We start from the raw sequence: 24,108 nt of genomic DNA, 5'->3' as shown, positions 1-24,108 counted from the left end.
ATACACACAGCGATGTCACAGTACAGGGATAATACACACAGCGATGTCACAGTACAGGGATAATACACACAGCGATGTCACAGTATAGGGATAATACACACAGTGATGTCACTGTAAAGGGATAATAAATAGTGATGTCACTGTACAGGGATAATACACACAGTGATGTCACTGTACAGGGATAATACACACAGTGATGTCACTGTACAGGGATAATACACACAGTGATGTCACAGTACAGGGTTAATACACACAGTGATGTCACAGTATAGGGATAATACACACAGTGATGTCACAGTACATGAATCATAAACATAGTGATGTCACAGTACAGGGATAATACACACAGTGATGTCACAGTACAGAGATAATACACACAGTGATGTCACAGTACAGGGATAATAAACACAGATGTCACGGTACAGAGATAATACACACAGTGATGTCACAGTACAGAGATAATACACACAGTGATGTCACAGTACAGGGATAATAAACACAGATGTCACGGTACAGAGATAATACACACAGTGATGTCACAGTACATGAATCATAAACATAGTGATGTCACAGTACAGGGATAAGACACACAGTGATGTCACAGTACAGGGATCATAAACACAGTGATGTCACAGTACAGGGATAATACACACAGTGATGTTACAGTACAGGGATCATAAACACAGTGATGTCACAGTATAGGGATAATACACACAGTGATGTCACAGTACAGGGATCATAAACACAGTGATGTCACAGTACAGGGATAATACACACAGTGATGTCACAGTACGCGGATAATGTACACATATAAAGAAGGTAATTAGAATGATGTTACTTGCAGGCATTATCATATTCCAGTAAGACATTGGAAGGTTATGTGGAAAACTGAATGTGGCTCCGGCATCCATAGTTATCACTAAATGTACCCTAAGTCTCAGTGGAAATGGCCCCCTTAGTCCCGTGTCTGTTTGCACAAACAGCATATCCACAGAGGGTTAATGTTATCATAAAGCCCCATCATACATATTAGATTACTATGTATGATTAGCTTAATAGTATTTGTCTATCTGTATTACAGTGCAGTTTATCCTGTACATTGCTGTAAGCTTCTTATAATATCCCAGTATTTTATAATGTCTTATCATATTTGTTTTGCTAGATTTGACCTTCTTTGTCTCGTATAAAACCCTTCGTTGTGTCCTTTGCTTTAATGATATTAGACAGTTTTCTGGGAATAATACTTAGTGGCCCATCTCTTGAGGCTTCATCTGGCTCTTCATTGTTTCTGCGCTCGGCCTTCCTTTTTGTTGTTGCCCGGTTGCCTTGGTGTCTTAGTGGAATAGATCCATCTGTATGCATGGCTTCCGGCTTATCCTAGCAACCTCTATGGGATGATAACACACTGGGATTACAAATGTTTGCTGTCAGCATGGCACGCAGTATTGCTAGGAGGGTACGGCTTACTTCATGCCATGGAAATGGTTCTAATGACGATTAAAAAGATAAAATGGCCAAATTTTGCGGGTTTTTTTTTTTTTGCAAAAATTAGAATTTTCTTTACCTCTTTTCCATATGTGTAGTGTTGTAGTCATCGACTAGGACTTACCAGATAAAAGACTTGTTCACATTTACCTGCACACGCCTTGCACTTACTTTACAGGTGGTCATATAATGTCAGGCTCGGCGCATGTTGTCCCGTTTTTCTGTATCTCCAGGAAAATTACCAGGCATATACATTCAATCTATTCATTGGGTTCCACTTACCTTACATTTGGCCTCCCTTGTGCCTATTATATGCAAGTATACTTTTGGTTTTCAATTATATAATGTACGGCAGACTTTACTTTATTATACTGGGGGCTACTGCAAAAAACCCCAAACAAACAAAACCTGCACTATACGGTTTTTATAGTGGGAACTCTATGAACGTAGGCCACTGTATGCTTATATAGTGGTATATGGCTGAGTCTTCCATCAGATGAATATGTCAGGATTTTACACCTTCGACAGAAGGCTAAGTTCTGCAGTGTACATGGTTAGATATAAAAGGAGTATTACAGATTCTGCAAATAATGCTTGTATTTCTAAGATCAACATCTCTGCATGCAGTCATTAAATGGGAACCTTGATGGTTTCTATAAGGATGTGTCCCAGTTAAGTAATGATGACATACACTCACCGGCCACTTTATTAGGTACACCATGCTAGTAACGGGTTGGACCCCCTTTTGCCTTCAGAACTGCCTCAATTCTTCATGGCATAGAGTCAACAAGGTGCTGGAAGCATTCCTCAGAGATTTTGGTCCATATTGACATGATGGCATCACACAGTTGCCGCAGATTTGTCGGCTGCACATCCATGATGCGAATCTCCCGTTCCACCACATCCCAAAGATGCTCTATTGGATTGAGATCTGGTGACTGTGGAGGCCATTGGAGTACAGTGAACTCATTGTCATGTTCAAGAAACCAGTCTGAGATGATTCCAGCTTTATGACATGGCGCATTATCCTGCTGAAAGTAGCCATCAGATGTTGGGTACATTGTGGTCATAAAGGGATGGACATGGTCAGCAACAATACTCAGGTAGGCTTTGGCGTTGCAACAATGCTCAATTGGTACCAAGGGGCCCAAAGAGTGCCAAGAAAATATTCCCCACACCATGACACCACCACCACCAGCCTGAACCGTTGATACAAGGCAGGATGGATCCATGCTTTCATGTTGTTGACGCCAAATTCTGACCCTACCATCCGAATGTCGCAGTAGAAATCGAGACTCATCAGACCAGGCAACGTTTTTCCAATCTTCAATTGTCCAATTTCGATGAGCTTGTGCAAATTGTTGCCTCAGTTTCCTGTTCTTAGCTGAAAGGAGTGGCACCCGGTGTGGTCTTCTGCTGCTGTAGCCCATCTGCCTCAAAGTTCGACGTACTGTGCATTCAGAGATGCTCTTCTGGCTACCTTGGTTGTAACGGGTGGCTATTTGAGTCACTGTTGCCTTTCTATCAGCTCAAACCAGTCTGGCCATTCTCCTCTGACCTCTGGCATCAACAACGCATTTCCGCCCACAGAACTGCCTCTCACTGGATGTTTTTTTTTTTTCGGACCATTCTCTGTAAAACCTAGAGATGGTTGTGCGTGAAAATCCCAGTAGATCAGCAGTTTCTGAAATACTCAGACCAGCCCTTCTGGCACCAACAACCATGCCACGTTCAAAGGCACTCAAATCACCTTTCTTCCCCATACTGATGCTCGGTTTGAACTGCAGGAGATTGTCTTGACCATGTCTACATGCCTAAATGCACTGAGTTGCCGCCATGTGATTGGCTGATTAGAAATTAAGTGTTAACGAGCAGTTGGACAGGTGTACCTAATAAAGTGGCCGGTGAGTGTAGATACATTATGACTACAAGTTTAAGTGAATTTTCTGGCCACCTGATCCTCATCAGACAGCTCTGCGGCTTTGCTTCTGTTCACATGTAAAGAAGCTGCAGTGGTGTAACCCGTACAGCCATCGCACAGAGGACAGAGCCATCTGCTTTCAGCTCTGCTCTCTGTATAATGGCTGATACGAACAGGCGATCAGTGTGTGGTCCTGGCTTTCAGACCCCTGCCAATCTGATATTGATGACCTTTCCAAAGGATAGGCCATCAATATAATTTGCCTGGAAACCCCTTTAAGAAATCATAAACTCAGCCTTATATTTCTATATCCTCATGTCTGTTCAGTATTGTGTGCTGTCTAAGTGTTACAATAATGTTCGGGTTCTCAAGATGTTTTATATTCCTCATAGAAATCCCTTTCGGAATGGGGGACGACATAGACCATTTTCTTGAAGAGCAAAGGGCCAAACTAGCACAAGACAAGGCTGAACTGGAAAAGGATCCGCCCTATATGGAAATCAGGGTCAGTCTGCTCCGGGCTTTTTACTTTGTTTGATGGGTAGTACAATGAAATGTTTCTGTACAGGTAGAAGAATCTCTTCATAAGGAAACTCATTTACTAAAAGTGTTCTGCCGTTACACCCCAGGACTGATGAAAAGTTAAAGAAAGATACTGTGACTAAAAGGGCTTTGTGTCATCATTACACCCCTATTTATACTGACACCAGACCACCAAACACTTGATCTCTGCAGGTCCTGCTTCAGAGAGTCGTCTTGAACTCCTCTTATTACTAGTTGAAGCTTTGGCTGGTCATTGGTTTCCCTTCTCCCCAAGGTTACACTGCCGAAAATGTTGCTAAAAAGGCTTTAGGATTCTGTAGTGATCCCAGGGTCCAGCTGGTCTTATATTCCAAATTTGCATCCATCATTTGACTCCAGAGCTGAAATCTTTTAGCAATCCATACTTGATTATTTTCTTAGTATCTCTGTGTTGATTCCCATAAGTAGACATTACATCTTTGCATTAGGCACTGCATAGAAATCTGATATAAAAAGGGCTTGGGCTACTTTAACGTTGCTGTTTCTCTGCCTGTTGTTCTGATCCTTTATGAATGATAACAGATGGAAACCGAAGGTGCTTGATCTATATCTTTCATTCTGTAAACTTCTAATGTTCTAATGCTATGATGGATCAGGACAACAGACAGAAATATGGCAGTGTGTTTGTTAGCACTAAACCTCCAGCATACCATTAAAAGCTCAGATCCTTGATTTGAGGTTCTGGCACATGGAGGGCTAGAGATGCTTCATCTCCCGTACAGAGCACAAGGGATTTAGACCGGTGTAGAAAATACCAGTCTTGATAAATTGCCTCCATAGTTTTGAAAAGAGCCGCGGATGGTGGAATTGTCCGTAGTGCGACTCCCCGCACTGTGCCCAGCACGTTTTTTTTCTTTGCTGCATTTCATAGTAAAACATAGCTATCTGTAAGGAGGAACCTGTCAGTATTTCTTACTGCCTGTGGTTAGGGCAGAATTCATCTCAAATCTTCCTTTGAAGTGTAAATTTGGGAAAAAGTGTGAATTGTATTACCTGCTTTCTATACGGGTTTACAGTTCATTTTTTCAAGGCAAGTTTTAAGAAATCTCCTGTGTGCATTACGATGTAACATTGAGTCCCAGCCAGAGGAATGACTGGCGGTGTTTGCAGGAATGTTTTTATGTACTTTGTATCTTAAAGGTGAGGTGCATAGGAACATTTTGCCATGGTCACTACCAACAAATAATTTTCACCAGCCAGCAGATTCTATTTGTTGTCTGTCGTTCTTGATCACTCGCTTACACAATACTAATCTTATGTTCTCAAGATTGTTCGTTGAATATTCTTCACTGGCCAAGAAAAGCGATAACATCTTTTTATGTTCATGAAACATCTTACAGTATAAGTGCAATATTTATAAAAAAAAATATTTTATGCAGAGGCACGTGGTTTTAAGTAAGACTTTGCTTCTGTCCTAGGCTACATGCATACATAAAAGTATTTGCTGCAGATTTTCTGAAACTAAATCTGTATGTGTAGGGCTCCATCCAGATCACAATTTTTTTTCAACATTGATCTGTATGTAAACAGATGGCATCCGTTTGCACCCATTTTTTTGCGCCTGTTAAATGGATCTGCAAAATAGATGTAGACAACTCTGAATGGAGACTTTCATGCAAATTTTGGTGCAGATTTTGGTTTTTATCTCATCTCTCAAATCCACAATGAAAATGTGCACAAAGACTGACCAGCCATAAATTTTAATATTTGCGCCACATGTCAATTTCCATGAGGAAATCAGATTTGCATCATGTACAGCACTGTGCAAAAGTTTTAGTCAGGTGTGGGGAAAATGCAAAGTAAGAATGCTTTCAAGATTAGAAGTGTTAATAATTTTATTTTTGTTAATTAACAAAATGACTGAACTAAAGAAAAATCCTAAATCCCACCAATATTTGTTGTGAGCGCCCTCTACCTTCAAAACAGCTTGTACTACATTCAGGGATTCTATTCCCCTCTCTGCATGAAAAATATGGAGACATGTCCAGATGTCTTTGATGTTCAGTGTCAATAAAATTAAGTTCTATACTTCTGATACATTTGGGTTGAGCGTCTCAATATAGGTGCAGTTTTCTTCTTTTGGAGTTTGTTCATGTAGTAGTGATAGAACACATGAGTTGCTCCCCATTATAATATCACATGGTGCCCACTATCACTTTTTTAAACAATAAATAACCAATGAAACATCACTGAAAAATGTTAACTATTTTTGTCAATCTTTCAGAGCAAAAGGGTTGAGAATCCCCATGTAGCTGATCAACCAAGAGCTTACGCCAAGGAGAACATTCCACCAAACAGGCAGTCTCAAAAAGAAGCTGTACAGAAGCAAATGGGAGGTATGATGAGAAAGTGTGCGTGTACTCACCAGTGTGTGACATAAAGGGAGTCTGTCAGCAGGACAAATGGGTAACGCACTAGTGACAGTACTAGTATGGTGGCTTCTGCATATTCACACTTCACATGGAGGAAGCTGCAGACAAAGTGGGAGATGTCACTCCAGCAATGGGGGAGGGGCTGGAGTTAGGGATAGATATCCAGAGTGGAGAGCAAAGCGCTGGCAGGAAAAGAAATTTGCATGAGGATAAAATGCCAAACTTCATGAAAATGGATCTGCAATGCAGAGTAAGAAAGGCGTCTTTGGAAAGTGTAGAAGCCGACCTACAACGTACTGTCATTAGTGTGATACCAATTTTCCTGCTGACAGACTCCCTTTCAATGTGATTTTGTAATTTGTTCCTTTTGCAGCAATTTATTATTTTTGAGCCCATTAGGACTGGGCATCGCAGTCCCATAGGACCACCAAACAGGTGCCTTGGAGCCTAGAGATTAAACTGTCATTGATTTGTATAGAAAAGTGGGATATTTTTCCTTACTTAGTTTACATGTAATTTAGGTTTTCAGTTTACCCTGAAAACGTTCCAACTCTTTCAGATGCTAGCTATGGATTGAGTTTACCGCTTGGAGAGGATTATGAAAGAAAAAAGCACAAACTCAAGGAAGAATTACGGCAAGATTATCGAAGATACCTCAATCAGGTAAACATAATCAGTCAGGGAGACTCCAGACTGCTTTACAATACTTTTACTCAGTTTATATTTTGCATTAGTATTTGAAGGCCAAAACCAGAAGTGGGTACAAACATAGAAGAGATACAGATTTTCCCGTTATGCCTTCTCTGTGTAGTCTCCACACCTGGTTTTGGCATACAAAACAAAACTGTTGCTCTTGTAAATTTGGAATTGACTGAGAACTGTAGAGTAGAGGCAAAGTGCAGAAGAGCGGCTACTGGAATACCGAGGGATAAAGTAACAGTAGTCACAAAATCACAATGACATACCTGCAGTGACAACACTATATAACATAAAGCATACAGCTATTGGCCCAGTGTCAGGTCCTCTGTAATGCAGTGTGTATCTCTGTGTGCACACTAGAGTACTGTACATATATATCAGTAGCCGCCACTGGACTATCCGTCCACCAGGTTACACAACAGTCACAGTTTAGGTCTTTCCAAAAACCTTGTAGAAATTGATTCATCTGTCAGCAGGGAAATACGTTTACAGCTAAGCTCAGTACCTTGTAGAGGTGATTTTCCTGTTTCCAAATGTGCCATTCCTACTTTAGTTCTGATGTGACATTCGCAGGTAAATCACAATTTTTGCAATATTCGAAAGAGGAAAAAGTAATTTGGGGTGTGTTAGTTTGCCGGGGCTTCTTTCACCACTGCAGTTTTCCTCTCATATACTGTGGCCATCTCCACCCTTCAGTACTTGATGGACAAGCATTAGGCTACCATATGCACAAACGTGTATGTACGGGTCCATGAGAAAATGGCATGGACAGTACATGGATGATATCCGTGTGCTGTCTGTAATCTCCACAGACCCAAACATTTCATTAATATAAAACAATAGGATAAGAATAGGACCTATCTTGAATTTTGCCTTAGGGCTCACAGCTCCCCACATGGATCCGTGATAACACGGTTGTGTGTATGGGACCATAACAAAAGAATGGGTCAGTGTGCTAGCTGGTAAAAACATGGCTAGCAAAATGACAAATCCCATGGTTGTGTTCATAGAGCCTTAGCAGCATTCCTGGGTGCGCTGTACTAGTCTGACGTCATCTAGCATGCATAGTACAGTCAAGAACGCTGCTGATGCTAGAAGATGGAGGAAGGCTGTCAGTCTGAGCTAGGCCAGGTATAGGGAAAGGCAAGCTAGAGGGAAAACCAAAGGCCAGGCAAGCGAGATCACACCCCAAAGCAATTTTTTGTTATTAGATATTGCAATTTTCTGGCAAATGGGCATCAGATTTGAATAATACTGATATTTTGGGATACAGAAGAATCATCTCTACATTTTCCTGTTGACAGATGTCCTTTAGCCACTGTCTAGTTGCTTTTTCTATCTGCTACATGTTAGATCTTGCTTTATATACCTTGTTTTTTGCTTTTTTTTTTTTTTTTATCAGTCCTCCTTTTTTCTTATTTTCGGTCTTCAGAACCAATTCCGAATTTTCCATAGTCACGGTTTCTACATACAGTAGTCGTCCCTGAACCAATTAATATTATATGTTCAGGTACCACTGCCACGTGATACTGACATTACACTCTTAGCAAATATTATACCAGTCTAGAAGATCTTGCAGCTCAATTGCACCAATGATCACCATGATGGCCAAAGCAAAGAATCTTTATCGTGACCTTTCTCCCCAGTAAAGTTTAATTTCCGTGTAATAGTGTGCTGTATTTTCCTGACTTCTAGGGAAATGTTCTGGCCAAACGTAAGGTAGGAGGCTGCTGTATGGCTTCATACTAATGTGTGCGCATCCGCTGTGTCGTAATACATACGTATACAATTAATGCTAACGTGGTGTTTTTCATTACTAACCTCATCCGTAAAATCATATCAATTATTTAGCTTTATAAATAAGCCTTGCTTTTTAGTTCCGTATGCATTTTTCAGGGCCAGGCTTACGGTGCAGTTTTGATATGAAAGGGGGACATCAAACCTGCACTGTGATGGGACCTAATGCCCATTTTGTGTGGCTTATTATCACTTGCTATTCAGTACTCTATCTGCTGCGCACAATCCATTTTGGCTGAAGCTTTGCTACCATATAGTGGCTGCATATTTTATTTTTTTTTACAGTCATCTCATTAGTCCTTGTCTGCCTTTGAATGTATGTATATTGATTTTAATTATTTACGTTCCATGGATATTACAATAATCTCTGATGTCTGTGCTACATCAGTAATATTTTATTTTTGAGTATTTTTTTTATACAGCTCATAGACTGCTCCCTTCTATAATGGTTTATCTTGCAAGGGGTGGGCAGCAGCTTTCTATAAGGCCTCTGGCTTTGCATATCCCTGCTAATGGAAAATTGCAACCCAGACTTTATTCTTATATGATTGATAAATACATGCATGAGATCAAGCGAGTGACCATCTTTGATAATGTCCATTTGCTCTAGAAACTCTTTGGACAGTCATGGTCAGTATACATCAGTATTTTACGTAAGGGGACTAGTGTAAAGAGGAGTATTGCAATTTATATTCCAATCTATCATGCACCCTATGGATGATATAAAAAGAACCTTTTACACTGAAAATGCTGTCCAGCTACATGTAAATAATGTGTGAATGTAGTGTCAATCATTCCTCATAAAACTATGGCTCTGCAGCTCCTCCGTTGTGTATCCTGCTGCCCACATGGCATGTACAATGTGACCGCTTCCCTTTAACTAACATGTAGCTGCACATAAAGTAATACCACTGAAAAACTTCTAATCTTTTCTCATCTAGAAGCACTTTACCAGTACTGCTGAAGTAAACCCACTTACTTACGGTGTGTCTCTCCCCATTGGTGAGCGGCTTTCAGCTAAGGTAGGTCCTCTACTTTATATCATACTCAGTAACATCTGAGTGCCTTCTGTCCCCTATGGATTTCAGTGGGATATGACCTGCTCTATAATTAATGGTATGGAGCATCCAATGCCCCCTTGGACTGCAAACTCTGTCTTGTGCATAGAGGTTAAGGTTTGGGCAATACAAAATGACCTTTGGTTCATATCAGGGCTATGGAGTCAGTAAGCCAAACTTTTGACAAAGCTGACAAAATAGCTCTTTTTTGACAATTTCTTATCGATAGCAAAGCGAGCTTTACACTAGGTTAACACTAGCATTGCATCTCTGTTGGGGATCTGAACAACTGAGAGATGGATCGCTACAAACACCGTTTAAACGCGGAGCCTGGCAGATTGCATTAAGTGTAATGAGGTCCATTGGGTGTCTGTTGTTTTTAAACTGAAAGCAGCAGAGAGAAAAGTCCTCTGTGCAGGGCTTATTCCTCTGCCAATTTTCGGCGGACCCTCCAAGTGGGACTCTGGCACAGATGTGACTATAGTCTTAGATGATTGCTTTGCTACCAATCTATGTTGGCTAAAATGTTGACAAATAGGAAGACTTATGCCAGACGACAGACCAGTCAGCTATCCAGAAAATCATTGACAATATCCGGAAACAGTGTCCGGCGCTTGAAAAAGAGGCCCAAAGGTGTAAATATCATCTAGCATTGTCAGGATTATATGGGAGTTTGATGGTGAGACAGAGATTTTCCCAGTGTATGCTCCTGTGTACTTTTTATTATACAACAATCTGAGATCTACTTTTTTTTTTTTTTTTTTTTAAATATTCAAGGAAAGATTACGCCTTGAGAGGAACCGCGAGTACAATCAGTTCCTGAGGATGAAGGATGAGGACCAGAGGAGAATACAGAAAGAAGCTCTTGAAGAAGAAGATTATATTCTGGTAGTCAAAAGTCAAATTGAATTTAAAAAAAATCACTGTATTTAGTTGATTCTGTAGAACCCACTGTAGGTTTTTTTTATTTATTAATGGGATCTATTATTTCGTTTATTTTCTTTTAATGAGACGGTACTTTTTTTTTTTTTTTTTTTTTAATCCTTTTAAAGTGTTGTCTAGGTTTTTATTTATTTATTTTTATATGGCTTACCCTTTCAATAGGCCATAAATATGTGATCGGCATACGGGCCAGCAGCTGGTCACCACATCAATCAGATGTTTGGCAGTGCATCCAGCCCTCGCACAATACAATGACCAGAACAGGAAGAAGATAACTACGTATAACTATATACTACCCGGGCACCATTAGTGTAGCTCATTAATGTCTATAGGACCTGAACTTCAGTTACACTCTATGGCTACTATACAAGGCATGGAGCTATCTGCTTCCTACTATGTGAACTGTATGGTATAGCCACCAGATGCATCCCCAAATAGCTGATTCCTGTAGGAACTGATTGTTGGTCCCACCGATCAGATATTTACGGCCTATCCTAAGGATATATCCTATCTGTCTGCACTTACATGAACCATGCCATATATATTATGGGGCAGTAACCCCCCAGGGAGACGCCTAGCATCATAGATCATTGTGACGCAGGGGGTCCTGATCTCCCAACTGGCTGCATTTCATGGACTGAAGCCTAATCTATAAGTCAGATTTTCAAACCTATAGTTCCCCTTGTTTAGGAGCTCTTAATTCAGAGTTCCCTAATAGGGTATGTGACATTGGGTTCTGTAAACGGAAAAATCCCTTTAGGCAAATTTTATTAAACCCATGAGAAGTATTACATTTAGCAACTGCTCACGTGGCAAACTTGTGAAGATCATAGATTTTCGGTAAACTTGTCAAAATTATCACACAATTGCTATAAAAATTCAGTAAAACCGCACTCTCATATGTTATGATGTACACTTTCATTAAGGGAGTTTGTCAGCAGATTTGTGGAGGTTAATTTAACACGTAAAGAGTAGAGATGAGCAAGTAGTATTCGATGAAATACTGTGGTATTCGAAATACTCGTACTCGTCGAATACCACGCGGTAAACGCAGTAAAAATTCGATTCCCCTCCCACCTTCCCTGCCGCTTTTTTTTACAGCAAATAACTATGCAGGGGAGGTGTGACAGGAACTAGGACAACGTAGGCATTAAAAAAAACGTATACAGTAGAGATGAGCGAGTAGTGAAATATTCTAAAATTTGTTTTGAGTAGACCTCAATATTCAACTATTCGTTCAAATACTACTCGCTCATCTCTAGTAAAGAGCAGTGACAGATTTCTCAATATTTCTAAAGCTGAGCAAATATTTTCTCTTATATGTTTAAGAATGAGAAATCTCAGAACAGAAAAAAAACAGAACAGTACCCGTCGGTGCCAATGACCAATCGAGACCCAGATCATCCCAGGAAGGATCCCTACACGTCCATGGAGGTTTATGAGAAGCTTCTCAAAGAAAGACGGTCTGAGGCCGAGAGAGCTGGTAGAAGAGATAATCATACTGAAACTGAGGATCCTTTTATCAAAAGACCAGATGTGAACGATAACATGATGGATCATCCACGATACATTTCTAGAGACTGGGAATCTGAAAGAAGACCCCTCAGACTTAATCTGAGTGATGAGATTGAGGACAATCATACCAGTAGATTAAAGTATGACAGAGATGTTCAAGACAGAAGACCCATGAGATATAACCCACGGCCTGAAAGGTACTTGGTATAATGTAGAATACATTAATAAAAATGTAAGGGGTAATGGGTTTCCACACCAATGTAGAATTGGGTAACATAGTGTAAGTAGGACAAAACTGCTCATGTAAAGATCAATGTAATTTGTCTTCTCCCTAGAATAAATAGCAAAATCTCTTCTTAGCTCTTATGTAGCATAGTCACCTTTTTATTTAAAAATAAAAAATTGAATATATCTTTATAGCTTAACTAATATCTCAAACATTATTAGATTTTCTGGCAGCATTTGTGCCTTAGATAAATTTTGTAATATACTTTATTAACAAATTTTGGCTCCTTTCTGTGAAATCCTGCAGTTCTTTATTCCTCACCTTGCTCCTCTATTAATAGCAGTCCCCTGCTTTTCACTATGTATGGGCTTGTGTGTGTAAAATCACTTCAAACAGTTCTATCTTGAGCATTATAAAGCAAAGAGACTTGCGTCTGGTGTCGTATGAAAGAGGAGATTCTATCATATAGTTGGGATAGGGAACAACTGCTGCTGCCTATAAATATCCCTATCCCAACTGTGTTTTCAACTGATATAATCTCTGGAAATAATTCATATAGCTCTTGGTATCATATGAGGGATGAGAATCTCCTCTTTCATACAACACCAGTAGTAGGTTTCTATGTTCTATAATGAACCTCAGTGGGACAGTACTACTGAGAACATTTTTTGTACAGGTTCAGCTTGGGACTGCCCTTGTTAGAGCGGGAGTTATTTCTTGGGGACATAGGGACAGAACTATAGGGTCTTCTAGGGACTGTCCGGTCTGGTTCCAGTACACACGGTGGTGATTAAAGGGGTAAGATCCAACCATTATACTTACCTTTATATGATGTGTATGGTGTTTCTGGTCCCATTGTGCTGAATCTGAGGATTACATTGTCATTTGGTGATATGTTGTATTGTATATTTTAATTGATGTCTTAGGGTTAAACAGCCCTTTAACATTTTTAGGGGTTTGAAAATAAACGTTATGTTTTATATATTTATGCATCAGTGCTTATAAGCGATATGTGGGGGTCTCAGGTGTTGGACCCCTGCAGATTTGGTGTTGGTGACGTATACTAAAGAAAGGCCATCCGTGTTACCCTTCGTTCAAATCTGCATTTGGTATTCCGTTCAGGGAGTCTGCATGGGGACCCTCCAGACGGAATACCGAATGCAACTGCAAGCGCTGTGCAGTAAAAGCACACGGACCCCATAGACTATAATTGGGTCCATATGTTGGCTGTGTGCTGCCTGCTTGAATCATGCAGACAGGAAAGTAGATTGTGAACTACTTTCCTGTCCACACGATCCCTGTGGAGATCTGGCGGCAAGCACACGGACCCCATTATAGTCTATGGGGTCCATGTGGTTTCACTGCACACCTCTTGCAGTTGCGTTCAGTATTTCATTCGGGGTGGGGGGGAGCCTCATGCGGACTCCCCCGGACGGAATACCAATGCAGATGTGAACGAGGCCTTAGAAACTGGATAACCCCTTTACAGTGTTGGCCAAAAGTATTGTTACCCCTGCAATTCTGTCAGATAATACTGATTTTCTTCCAGAAAATGATTGCAAGCACAAACTCTTTGGTATTAATATCTTCATTTATTTTGCTTGCAATGAAAAAACACAAAAGAGAATGAAAATAAATTCAAATCATTAATCATTTTACACAAAACTCCAAAAATGGGCCGGACAAAAGTATTGGCCCCCTCATCCTAATACTTGGTAGCACAACCTTTAGACAAAATAACTGCGAGCAACCGCTTCTGGTAACCATCAATGAGTTTCTTACAATGCTCTGCTGGAATTTTAGACCATTCTTCTTCGGCAAACTGCTCCAGGTCCCTGAGATGTGAAGGGGGCCTTCTCCAAACTGCCATCAAGAGATCTCTCCACAGGTGTTCTATGGGATTCAGGTCTGGACTCATTGCTGCCACTTTACAAGTCTCCAGTGCTTTCTCTCAAACCATTTTCTAGTGCTTTTTGAAGTGTTTTGGGTCATTGTCCTGCTGGAAGACCCATGACCTCTGAGGGAGACCCAGCTTTCTCACATTAGGCCCTACATTATGCTGCAAAATTTGTTGGTAGTCTTCAGACTTCATAATGCCATGCACATGGTCAGGCAGTCCAGTGCCAGAGGCAGCAAAGCAACCCCAAAACATCAGGGAACCTCCGCCATGTTTGACTGTAGGGACCGTGTTCTTTTCTTTGAAGACCTCTTTTTTTTTCCTGTAAACTCTATGTTGATGCCTTTTCCCAAAAAGCTCTACTTTTGTCTCATCTGACCAGAGAACATTTTTCCAAAACGTTTTTGGCTTTCTCAGGTAAGTTTTGGCAAACTCCAGCCTGGCTTTTTTACAGTCCTATGAAAAAGTTTGGGCACCCTTATTAATCTTAATCATTTTTAGTTCTAAATATTTTGGTGTTTGCAGCAGCCATTTCAGTTTTATATATCTAATAACTGATGGACACAGTAATATTTCAGGATTGAAATGAGGTTTATTGTACTAACAGAAAATGTGCAATATGCATTAAACCAAAATTTGACCAGTGCAAAAGTATGGGCACCTCAACAGAAAAGTGACATTAATATTTAGTAGATCCTCCTTTTGCAAAGATAACAGCCTCTAGTCGCTTCCTGTAGCTTTTAATCAGTTCCTGGATCCTGGATAAAGGTATTTTGGACAAACAATTCAAGTTCAGTTAAGTTAGATGGTCGCCGAGCATGGACAGCCCGCTTCAAATCATCCCACAGATGTTCAATGATATTCAGGTCTGGGGACTGGGATGGCCATTCCAGAACATTGTAATTGTTCCTCTGCATGAATGCCTGAGTCGATTTGGAGCGGTGTTTTGGATCATTGTCTTGCTGAAATATCCATCCCCGGCGTAACTTCAACTTCGTAACTGATTCTTGAACATTATTCTCAAGAATCTGCTGATACTGAGTGGAATCCATGCGGCCCTCAACTTTAACAAGATTCCCGGTGCCGGCATTGGCCACACAGCCCCAAAGCATGATGGAACTTCCACCAAATTTTACAGTGGGTAGCAAGTGTTTTTCTTGGAATGCTGTTTTTTTTTGGACGCCATGCATAACGCCTTTTTGTATGACCAAACAACTCAATCTTTGTTTCAACAGTCCACAGGCTTGTCCAAATGTGCTTTTACATACCTAAGGGGGCTCTGTTTGTGGTGTGGTTGCAGAAACAGCTTCTTTCTCATCAATCTCCCATACAGCTTCTCCTTGGGCAAAGTGTGCTGTATTGTTGACCGATGCACAGTGACACCATCTGCAGCAAGATGATGCTGCAGCTCTTTGGAGGTGGTCTGTGGATTGTCCTTGACTGTTCTCACCATTCTTCTTCTCTGCCTTTCTGATATTTTTCTTGGCCTGCCACTTCTGGGCTTAACAAGAACTGTCCCTGTGGTCTTCCATTTCCTTACTATGTTCCTCACAGTTGAAACTGACAGGTTAAATCTCTGAGACAACTTTTTGTATTCTGCCCATGAACAACTATGTTGAACAATCTTTGTTTTCAGATCATTTGAGAGCGGGCTGCCCATGCTCGGTGACCATCAAACTTAACTGAACTTGAATTGTTTTGTAAAGAGGAATGGTCCAAAATCCCTTCATTCAGGATCCAGGAACTGATTAAAAGCTACAGGAAGCGACTAGAGGCTGTTATCTTTGCAAAAGGAGGATCTACTAAATATTAATGTCACTTTTCTGTTGAGGTGCCCATACTTTTGCACCGGTCAAATTTTGGTTTAATGCATATTGTACATTTTCTGTTAGTACAATAAACCTCATTTCAATCCTGAAATATTACTGTGTCCATCAGTTATTAGATATATCAAACTGAAATGGCTGCTGCAAACACCAAAATATTTAGAACTAAAAATGATTAAAATTAATAGGGGTGCCCAAACTTTTTCATAGGACTGTATGTCTCTGGGTAAGAAGTGGGGTCTTCCTGGGTATCCTACCATACAGTCCCTTTTCATTCAGACGCCGATGGATAGTACGGGTTGACACTGTTGTACCCTCAGATTGCAGGGCAGCGTGAACTTGTTTGGATGTTAGTCAAGGTTCTTTATCCACCATCCGCACAATCTTGCGTTGAAATCTCTCGTCAGTTTTTCTTTTCCATCCACATCTAGGGAGGTTAGCCACAATGCCATGGGCTTTAAACTTCTTGATGACACTGCACACGGTAGACACAGGAACAGTCAGGTCTTTGGAGATGCACTTGTAGCCTTGAGATTGCTCATGCTTCCTCACAATTTTGCTTCTCAAGTTCTCAGACAGTTCTTTGGTCTTCTTTCTTTTCTCCATGCTCAATGTGGTACATACAAGGACAGAGGTTGAGTCAACTTTAATCCATTTCAACTGGCTGCAAGTGTGATTTAGTTATTGCCACCACCTGTTAGGTGCCTCAGGTAAGTAACAGGTGCTGTTAATTACACAAATTAGAGAAGCATCACATGATTTTTCAAACAGTGCCAATACTTTTTTCCACCCCCTTTTTTATGTTTGGTGTGGAATTATATCCAATTTGGCTTTTTGACAATTCTTTTTGTGGTTTTCCATTGAAGACAAATTAAATGAAGATAATAATACCAAAGAATTTGTCATTGCAATCATTTTCTGGAAGAAAATCAGTATTATCTGACAGAATTTCAGGGGTGCCAATACTTTTGGCCAACACTGTAAGTTATAACTATGGTTTTTGAACATTAGATACATCTTTGGCCTTAGAAACTTGCATTTTTGTCAACTGTTTCATGAAATGCTCTTTATGGCCTGTCCCATAAGTAGCGTACTTATTATTGCATACTTTATATAAAATGACAAGTATTATTTCAGTGACTGGCATGGTTAGCCATTTAACATGCAGGTACAGGCCAGCAAACATGTATTTAGTATTTTATCAGCTCTTTCTTAAAGGGATTCTACCACTAGGCTATTCATCTCCTACCTTTAGACGTGGTCTCCGCCGCGCCGTTCCGTAGAAATACCGGTTTTAACCGGTATGCAAATGAGCTCTCCGCAGCAATGAGGGCGGGCCACAGCGCTGAAACGCCGGTCAGCGCGCCCCCATTGCTGCCCGAGAGCTGTTTCCAGCGCCGCCTCCTTCTTGAGCAGCAACTCCGCCTCTTCTGTCTTCTGATGCGGTCCAACTTCCGACACCTGCGCAGTAGGCTCCTGTATTGAACTACAAGAGCGGCCACCCAAAAATGGGTGGGCGCTGTATGCTCCTTTATTGAACTACAAGAGCAAGAGCTCTTGTAGTTCAATGCAGGAGCCTACTGCGCAGGTGTCGTAAGTTGGACCGCATCAGAAGACAGAAGAGGCGGAGTTGCTGCTCAAGAAGGAGGCGGCGCTGGAAACAGCTCTCGGGCAGCAATGGGGACGCGCTCATCGGTGTTTCAGCGCTGGGGCCCGCCCTCATTGCTGTGGAGAGCTCATTTGCATACCGGTAACCGGTATTTCTACGGAACGGCGCGGCGGAGACCACGTCTAAGGGTAGGAGACGAATAGCCTTTCTTAAGGCTATTCCGATGTGGTCATTAGAAAAAATATTAGTTTAGTGGTAGAATCCCTTAAAATTTTTATTTCACATTGGTGTGGAACTTCTTTACAGCAGTTTTATAGTTTCAATAGGACCAAGCTTATGTGGATTGAATTAGAAAACCTTCTTAACCTTTCAACAAACCTTGTATAAAGCTTGCATGCACATGAGTAATAACACTATTTATGGTCAGTACATGACTTGCATTCTGCATTTTCTAGCATTGTTCTCCATCTCAGACTCTCTAAATTGGTGGGTGTAGATCTGCTATGATGTTTCCCATATATTGAATGCAAAAAAATAGAGAAAAATCTATCTGCTCCAAAACTCACGCACTCGCTCGCTCACTCAACATGCTTTACAGGACCCTATAGAAAAGTAGTGACCTATATTAATGTAACTCTGAACTAATGCACCATAATTGTCATAAGATCACAAGTAACAGGAGTCCTTTTCCTTTAGAGAATTGCGTAATCATGGTAATGTTCGGGAGAGTCATGAATACCGACCTGATCGAGCTGCTTACTTTCAGATTGAAAGAAGTGATCACAGGTAGGGAATATATTTATCATCTTAATTAATCTAGAAGATATTACATATAGCCATTCTTTCTAAGAGTCCCGATTTTGCCAGGAACCAGACTACAAAAGTGGTGAAGTTTATAGAAACCCACCCAAAAGTGGATGTCCCTGACCAAGGTTGCTGTGTTTCTGCCAGTAGGGCTTAGAGAGGACCCACACCAATTCTAGTTATAAGCATCTGTCATCTGTCTCCGCTGATTCCAGTACAGTTGAAATTTTTTCTCGTGGCAACAAGCGCAGGTAGTTTTGATGCTTCATGTGCTATTTGGTTTGTCCAGGCAAAATTGGCCACCCTAATTATTTAAATTAAATCATACTCTCCTTTTCCCAGTGCTTGCCAATGCGGTCTGGTCCTGCAGCTCCATTGTTGTATTCCGGCGAACAAATCCACCGCACGTGACCAGAGTTGCAAAAAACCGCGACGCTTTTAAAATAAATCAAAACGCACGGAAAAAAACGCTCTCTACATAGACCACCATTCTATGGAGGCTGATTTTGAGGCAAAATCCGCTGTCAAAATCCGCCTCCTTGTCCCCGTGTAAGCTAGCCCTAAGTGAACCTCCAACAGTGAATATAAGGGACTTTGTAACATATCTATTAAAGGATTATCTTATCTTATTAAATAAAGAAGTTTCCTTCCCCTTTTATCAAGCCATAAAAGTCTATGGAGAGAGAGAAGGCTACTGTAAAAGACAGAGTGAGCTCTTCTGACTATACTATGTATTTCAAGGTAATCCTTTACCACTCTACAGAATGAGCCGATAAATGCTCTAGCTGGCAGCGCCCTCCAGGACCCCTATCTCCATAAACGTTGATGCTTGAGGCCAAAGGTAGATATGGATGTTATTGAAGATAAAGGTCTGAGGGAAAGGAGAACATCCTAATAAGTGAGGAAGGAAACAGATTTCTTTCATAAGATATATTCCAGAGTTTCTTATATTCATTTATGAAAAGCTGTTTTATATTTGGGGGACTCTTTAAATCTTCTGATTTTGGTAAGTCCAATGCTGATAACTGAGTGTTATTGATGGGGTTGTCTATTTGTGAATGGGAGCCACCACAAACTTGGGCTGATCACTGTGGGTTTGGCTATAAGCTCCCTTGATAGCTGAGCACTACACTTGGCTATCGCTTACATTCCCATAGAAATGAATGGAGCAACGGCTTCAAATGGGGATTTCACCGTTCTGTCCATCCACTGGGACTCCGACCAATGTACAGCTTATCCCTATATGTATAAGAAATCTAAGTTCAGCCTCTTCTGTTATGTGCCTCCTGCAGACATGAAATGAATGGGGAAATGGAGGCTGCACACTTAATTTTTCTTTCGTACAGGCCACATAGAGACAGGAAGGATCCAGAATACCCCATGGACTATGAAGATGATTTCCGGGAGCAATCCAATCGAAGGCCTGCTACTTCACTTACGAAGAGCAGGTAACTTTAGACCCATCTTTAGGTCTTGTCGCAAGGGAAACATTCTCTAACATTTCCTTAGGGTTGTTTCCGCTCTGATTTTTGCTGAGAATAAGTCCTAGTTTTGGTACAAAAAAACTAGAGGTCCTGAACACAACTGTAGCTGATCAATAATGCTTTCATAATACTGCTTTTTTGGGATTTGCATTAAATCAATGTTCACACTATCGATATTACAGTTTGTTGATCTCATCTGCCATAGGACGAGCACAACAGACATTAGCGGTAGTAGAGGGATGGATGCAGAAGAATAAGTCCTGCATGCATAGGTTTTTCTTCCATCAGAGAAGTAAAAAAAGTTCCTGTCATGTTTTTTCACCTGGGAGTGAATACATACAGACACCAGACAGAGAGGGCTCCATCTGCATCATCCTTTTATACCCGTTGCTCTCATCCTGTGGACATTAAATAACGTTAGTGTGAACCTACCTTTAAAAAAAAGCTACTGGCAATCATTTTTTATGGTCTAATAATGTCTGCATATGTATATCTGTTCTGCATGGTTTAGGTCTTCAGTTGTAATAAATGTTTCGATACGTTTCTTCCCAACTAGGGCAAAAATTGAAACCGCTTTTCAGCCAACAGAACGCTCAAAGTCTGCCCACGTTAAAGATGAAACCTTCTCCACGGGCCTTCTACTTGGTATGGCAAATCAAAAAAGCAATACGATACATAGAAACTAAAATTGCTTTTTCACATATATTATGTTTTTTATTTTTTTACTCCGATGATTTTTTTTTGTTTGTTTGTGCTCTGTAGTACGGAGCATATAATGAAGGGTGAGATCACACACCGAGCACCTCCTTTCTTTTCTTTAGCTTTTGAACAGGTGACCTGACTGGTCATGTGATCGGCAAATTGACCTGCTGATTCACACACCAGCAGGAAACGGGTGTAGCTATAAGGGGGTTCTAGTAGTAGAAATTGCTACTGGACTCCAGACCAGGAGGGGGCCCCATAACACGTATAATAAACTTTTTAAATGGCACTAGTAAAGAGGGACCCATTACAAATTTTGCATTGAGGCCCAGGAGCTTCAGGCTACACCACTGGCTGGAAGTCCCTGGTTTCTGCACAAATCTATAAGAGCATATTATACAGGCTCTTATAAACTTACATAGGTAAAACTATTCTGTCTGGAGTGTGAATAGACAGGTTCAGTCCACCATTTGTGACCAGCAAGGGCAACTATTCAGAAAATAAAGAAGAAAGAATGCACCAGGAGAGTGATCTCATTCTTCAATATACTATTGACTGCTCTGTACTAAAGGGTGGGGGTTTAAAAAAAAAAAAACCTGGAGTGGGGCTTTAACCCTTTCACTGCCATGGGTCTCTGGAAATTTTGCACCTCCAGTAGCCAGAGCAATTTTCACAGTTTTGAGATGGATAAATCAAAGCTAAATTGCAACATTAAAAAATCATCCAACCCCCTCATACCTATATGTTTTCTTAAACTAGACACCTGCAGCATTGTCTCAATGCCACTTGGTACTGTATACAAACAGGCACCTTCATGCAATTTTGATTTAAAGTGAATGTTTTATGAAAAAATGCAAATGTATATTGGTTATTAAAAATGGGAACCAAACAATAAATTATATGCACAAAACCTCCTAAAAATAAGAGTTCAACATGTGCAGAGTTCATTCATATCACTATGGCCTACACCCGCATGCTCGTGTCTTCAGAAAATCGCTAGAACTGGAAGGAGCAAAAATCTGCTTTGAAGCTAGAAATGTTAAAAAAGTATCATCCTATAAAATGTAGGGATTACACACCATGAAAAGTAAATGAACCCCTAAACCCTATATATTTTTTGAAAGTAGACAACCTGAAGATTACATATGTCTCAATGGGTCATCAATAGCCACATCCACCTTCATGCAACTTTGTGACAAACACAAAACATTTTTTGAAAAAATGCACTAAAACACATAATTGCACCTAAAACTCATGTTCAGTCTCACATTCATATACAAAATACATTTAAAATAATAGCTTATGGTGTATACAATGTATATATATATATATATATATATATATATATATATATATATATATATATACTATATGTACCGCAAACATCAACTCGGAGCTCGGACTCCCAAAAACATGAATACAGAAGACCAGCAGGATTTTGCTGTTATTCATTAATATGTTAAAAGACTATACTGCACCTACCAAACTGTGACTGTGATAACAAAATCTAACTTTTTTGAGATTTCACAGCATACTGTATATAAAAACGCAACTTAATGTTTCATATATATAACCACCTTCATGCAACGTTGCGGCAATCAGAGATTGCAAGCCAACATTGCACAAAAATTCAAATTTGCCACTAAAGTGTGTCTCAAGCAATCCCTTTCTGCAAACATAATGTACTGTCCATAAAACTGCAATATGTGAGGAGTTCATACATACCACACATGTATATATTTACAGGGGCGGGTGTTAAAGAAACGCCAAAATCGCAGAAATGCACCAACCCATTTTGTGCATGCAAATTAAATAGGACTTTACATAAAAATGTTATTTTCCATCCCCCTATAAAAATTTTAGCAAACTATACATTCATCTCTAGTGATAATCATTGTTACTATTATTTTAGCATGTAACGGACATCACTAGAGATGCATTTTACTCTAGAAAGCTCAGGTATAGACAGGACAGGGATTAGGTGAAATGTAAACTTTATTCATGATTTTGTGTATATGTTGTGTGTTTGGTGCGACTTTTTTTTTGGAGCTGCGACCTGGACAATGGTAAATGTCTGGGTCACAGCGCCAATAAACTTCATGGTTGTGTTCAGGGTATAACATAAGAATACCCCACTAGTAAAGCTCAGGGGGGAATTATATTATACACGACATATATTCAGGAGGGGAGAGGGGAAAAGGAAAGCCCATTGTCAAGGTCAAATAAAGAAAACGTCTTCAGTTATGTAGACAAAAACCGGAATACACTCACATTCCTTGTAAGATCTGCAATGCTGCACGGATATAGCCCCTCGGTTCCGGGCGCTCCAGGCATAGATTCATTCCAAAGTGAAATCCAGCAGGCTGCAGCTTCTTAAAATCCACAAAATTTATTTGGAAAATTCGAGTTAAAAATACACAATGAAATCAGTGTGGCACATACTTCTTAGGTACAGAGGAAGTATATCTGACGCGTTTCGGATATTAATCCTTATTCGTAGCTGGGAATTATATTATACCTGTATGTGACAGAGAACAAAAGTACAGTATGCAGTCTGATTGACAGGAGGGGGGGAATAGGAACTGAATCTCTTTTTTCTCCCCTCCTGGGGTCACATACAGGGTGTGCACAGGGACAGAGAAAATGCTTCTCTGTCTCTGTGTAGGCTGCAGCTGCTCCTCCCCCCCTTCCTGTTTCACTAATGCTTCCCAAGACAGGAGGGGGGGGGGGGTCAATTTAAAGTCCTGTATCTCAGGACTCTTTTAGGCTATGAAGATAATTTTAGATTCATTTTAAAAAAGAGAATCTCATCTTTAAAATGATACCTAGATCTTCATAAGAGCTCTTACAGATTTTTAGCGAATTGCTGTTAAAAACGCTGTCGGGAATTGAAATCTTTAATGAGATCTCAATCCCCAATAGCGTTTTCAACAGTCAGGGCCGGCGTCAGCGCACGGCATAGTCGGGCAAGTGCCGGGGCCCACAGAGCCTCTGGGGGCCCCCCGGCACTTGCCCGCCCCAGCACTTGCCTGTCACGATTTCAGCTCATCGGCGTCCGTCCGCCGATGAGCTGGAATACATACGCGATTAAAGCAGGAGCTGTGAGATCAGCTCCTGCTTTAAAGCTCCGGCCTGGCTTGCGTGTGTAGGCGCGATGACGTCATCACGCCTACACACGCAAGCCGGGCC

At 40.6% G+C, this 24,108-nt stretch overlaps 1 protein-coding gene across 4 annotated transcripts in view; it reads left to right on the top strand.

Annotated features, from left to right (window-relative positions):
- The window catches only part of CSPP1 (centrosome and spindle pole associated protein 1), a 57,292-nt gene that overhangs the window by 4,233 nt on the left and 28,951 nt on the right, over positions 1-24,108 (top strand). For 2 of the 4 annotated variants that reach the window (XM_075270380.1, XM_075270383.1), the window contains exons 2-11: positions 3,799-3,911; positions 6,213-6,324; positions 6,920-7,023; positions 8,755-8,778; positions 9,798-9,878; positions 10,692-10,802; positions 12,186-12,568; positions 18,626-18,715; positions 20,080-20,181; positions 20,774-20,862. In XM_075270380.1, coding sequence (XP_075126481.1) covers positions 3,813-3,911; positions 6,213-6,324; positions 6,920-7,023; positions 8,755-8,778; positions 9,798-9,878; positions 10,692-10,802; positions 12,186-12,568; positions 18,626-18,715; positions 20,080-20,181; positions 20,774-20,862 — 1,195 coding nt within the window. In that variant the 5' untranslated portion in view covers positions 3,799-3,812. The remainder of the gene's footprint in view (positions 1-3,798; positions 3,912-6,212; positions 6,325-6,919; positions 7,024-8,754; positions 8,779-9,797; positions 9,879-10,691; positions 10,803-12,185; positions 12,569-18,625; positions 18,716-20,079; positions 20,182-20,773; positions 20,863-24,108) is intronic. The other 2 variants (XM_075270381.1, XM_075270382.1) reach the window with 2 other exon arrangements.

The sequence above is a fragment of the Leptodactylus fuscus genome, chromosome 4 (genome assembly GCF_031893055.1).
Source record: "Leptodactylus fuscus isolate aLepFus1 chromosome 4, aLepFus1.hap2, whole genome shotgun sequence".
NCBI classification, from domain to species: Eukaryota; Metazoa; Chordata; class Amphibia; order Anura; family Leptodactylidae; genus Leptodactylus; species Leptodactylus fuscus.
The sequence above is the reverse complement of the archived record's forward strand: the minus strand, read 5'-3'. Positions and strand labels throughout refer to the sequence as shown.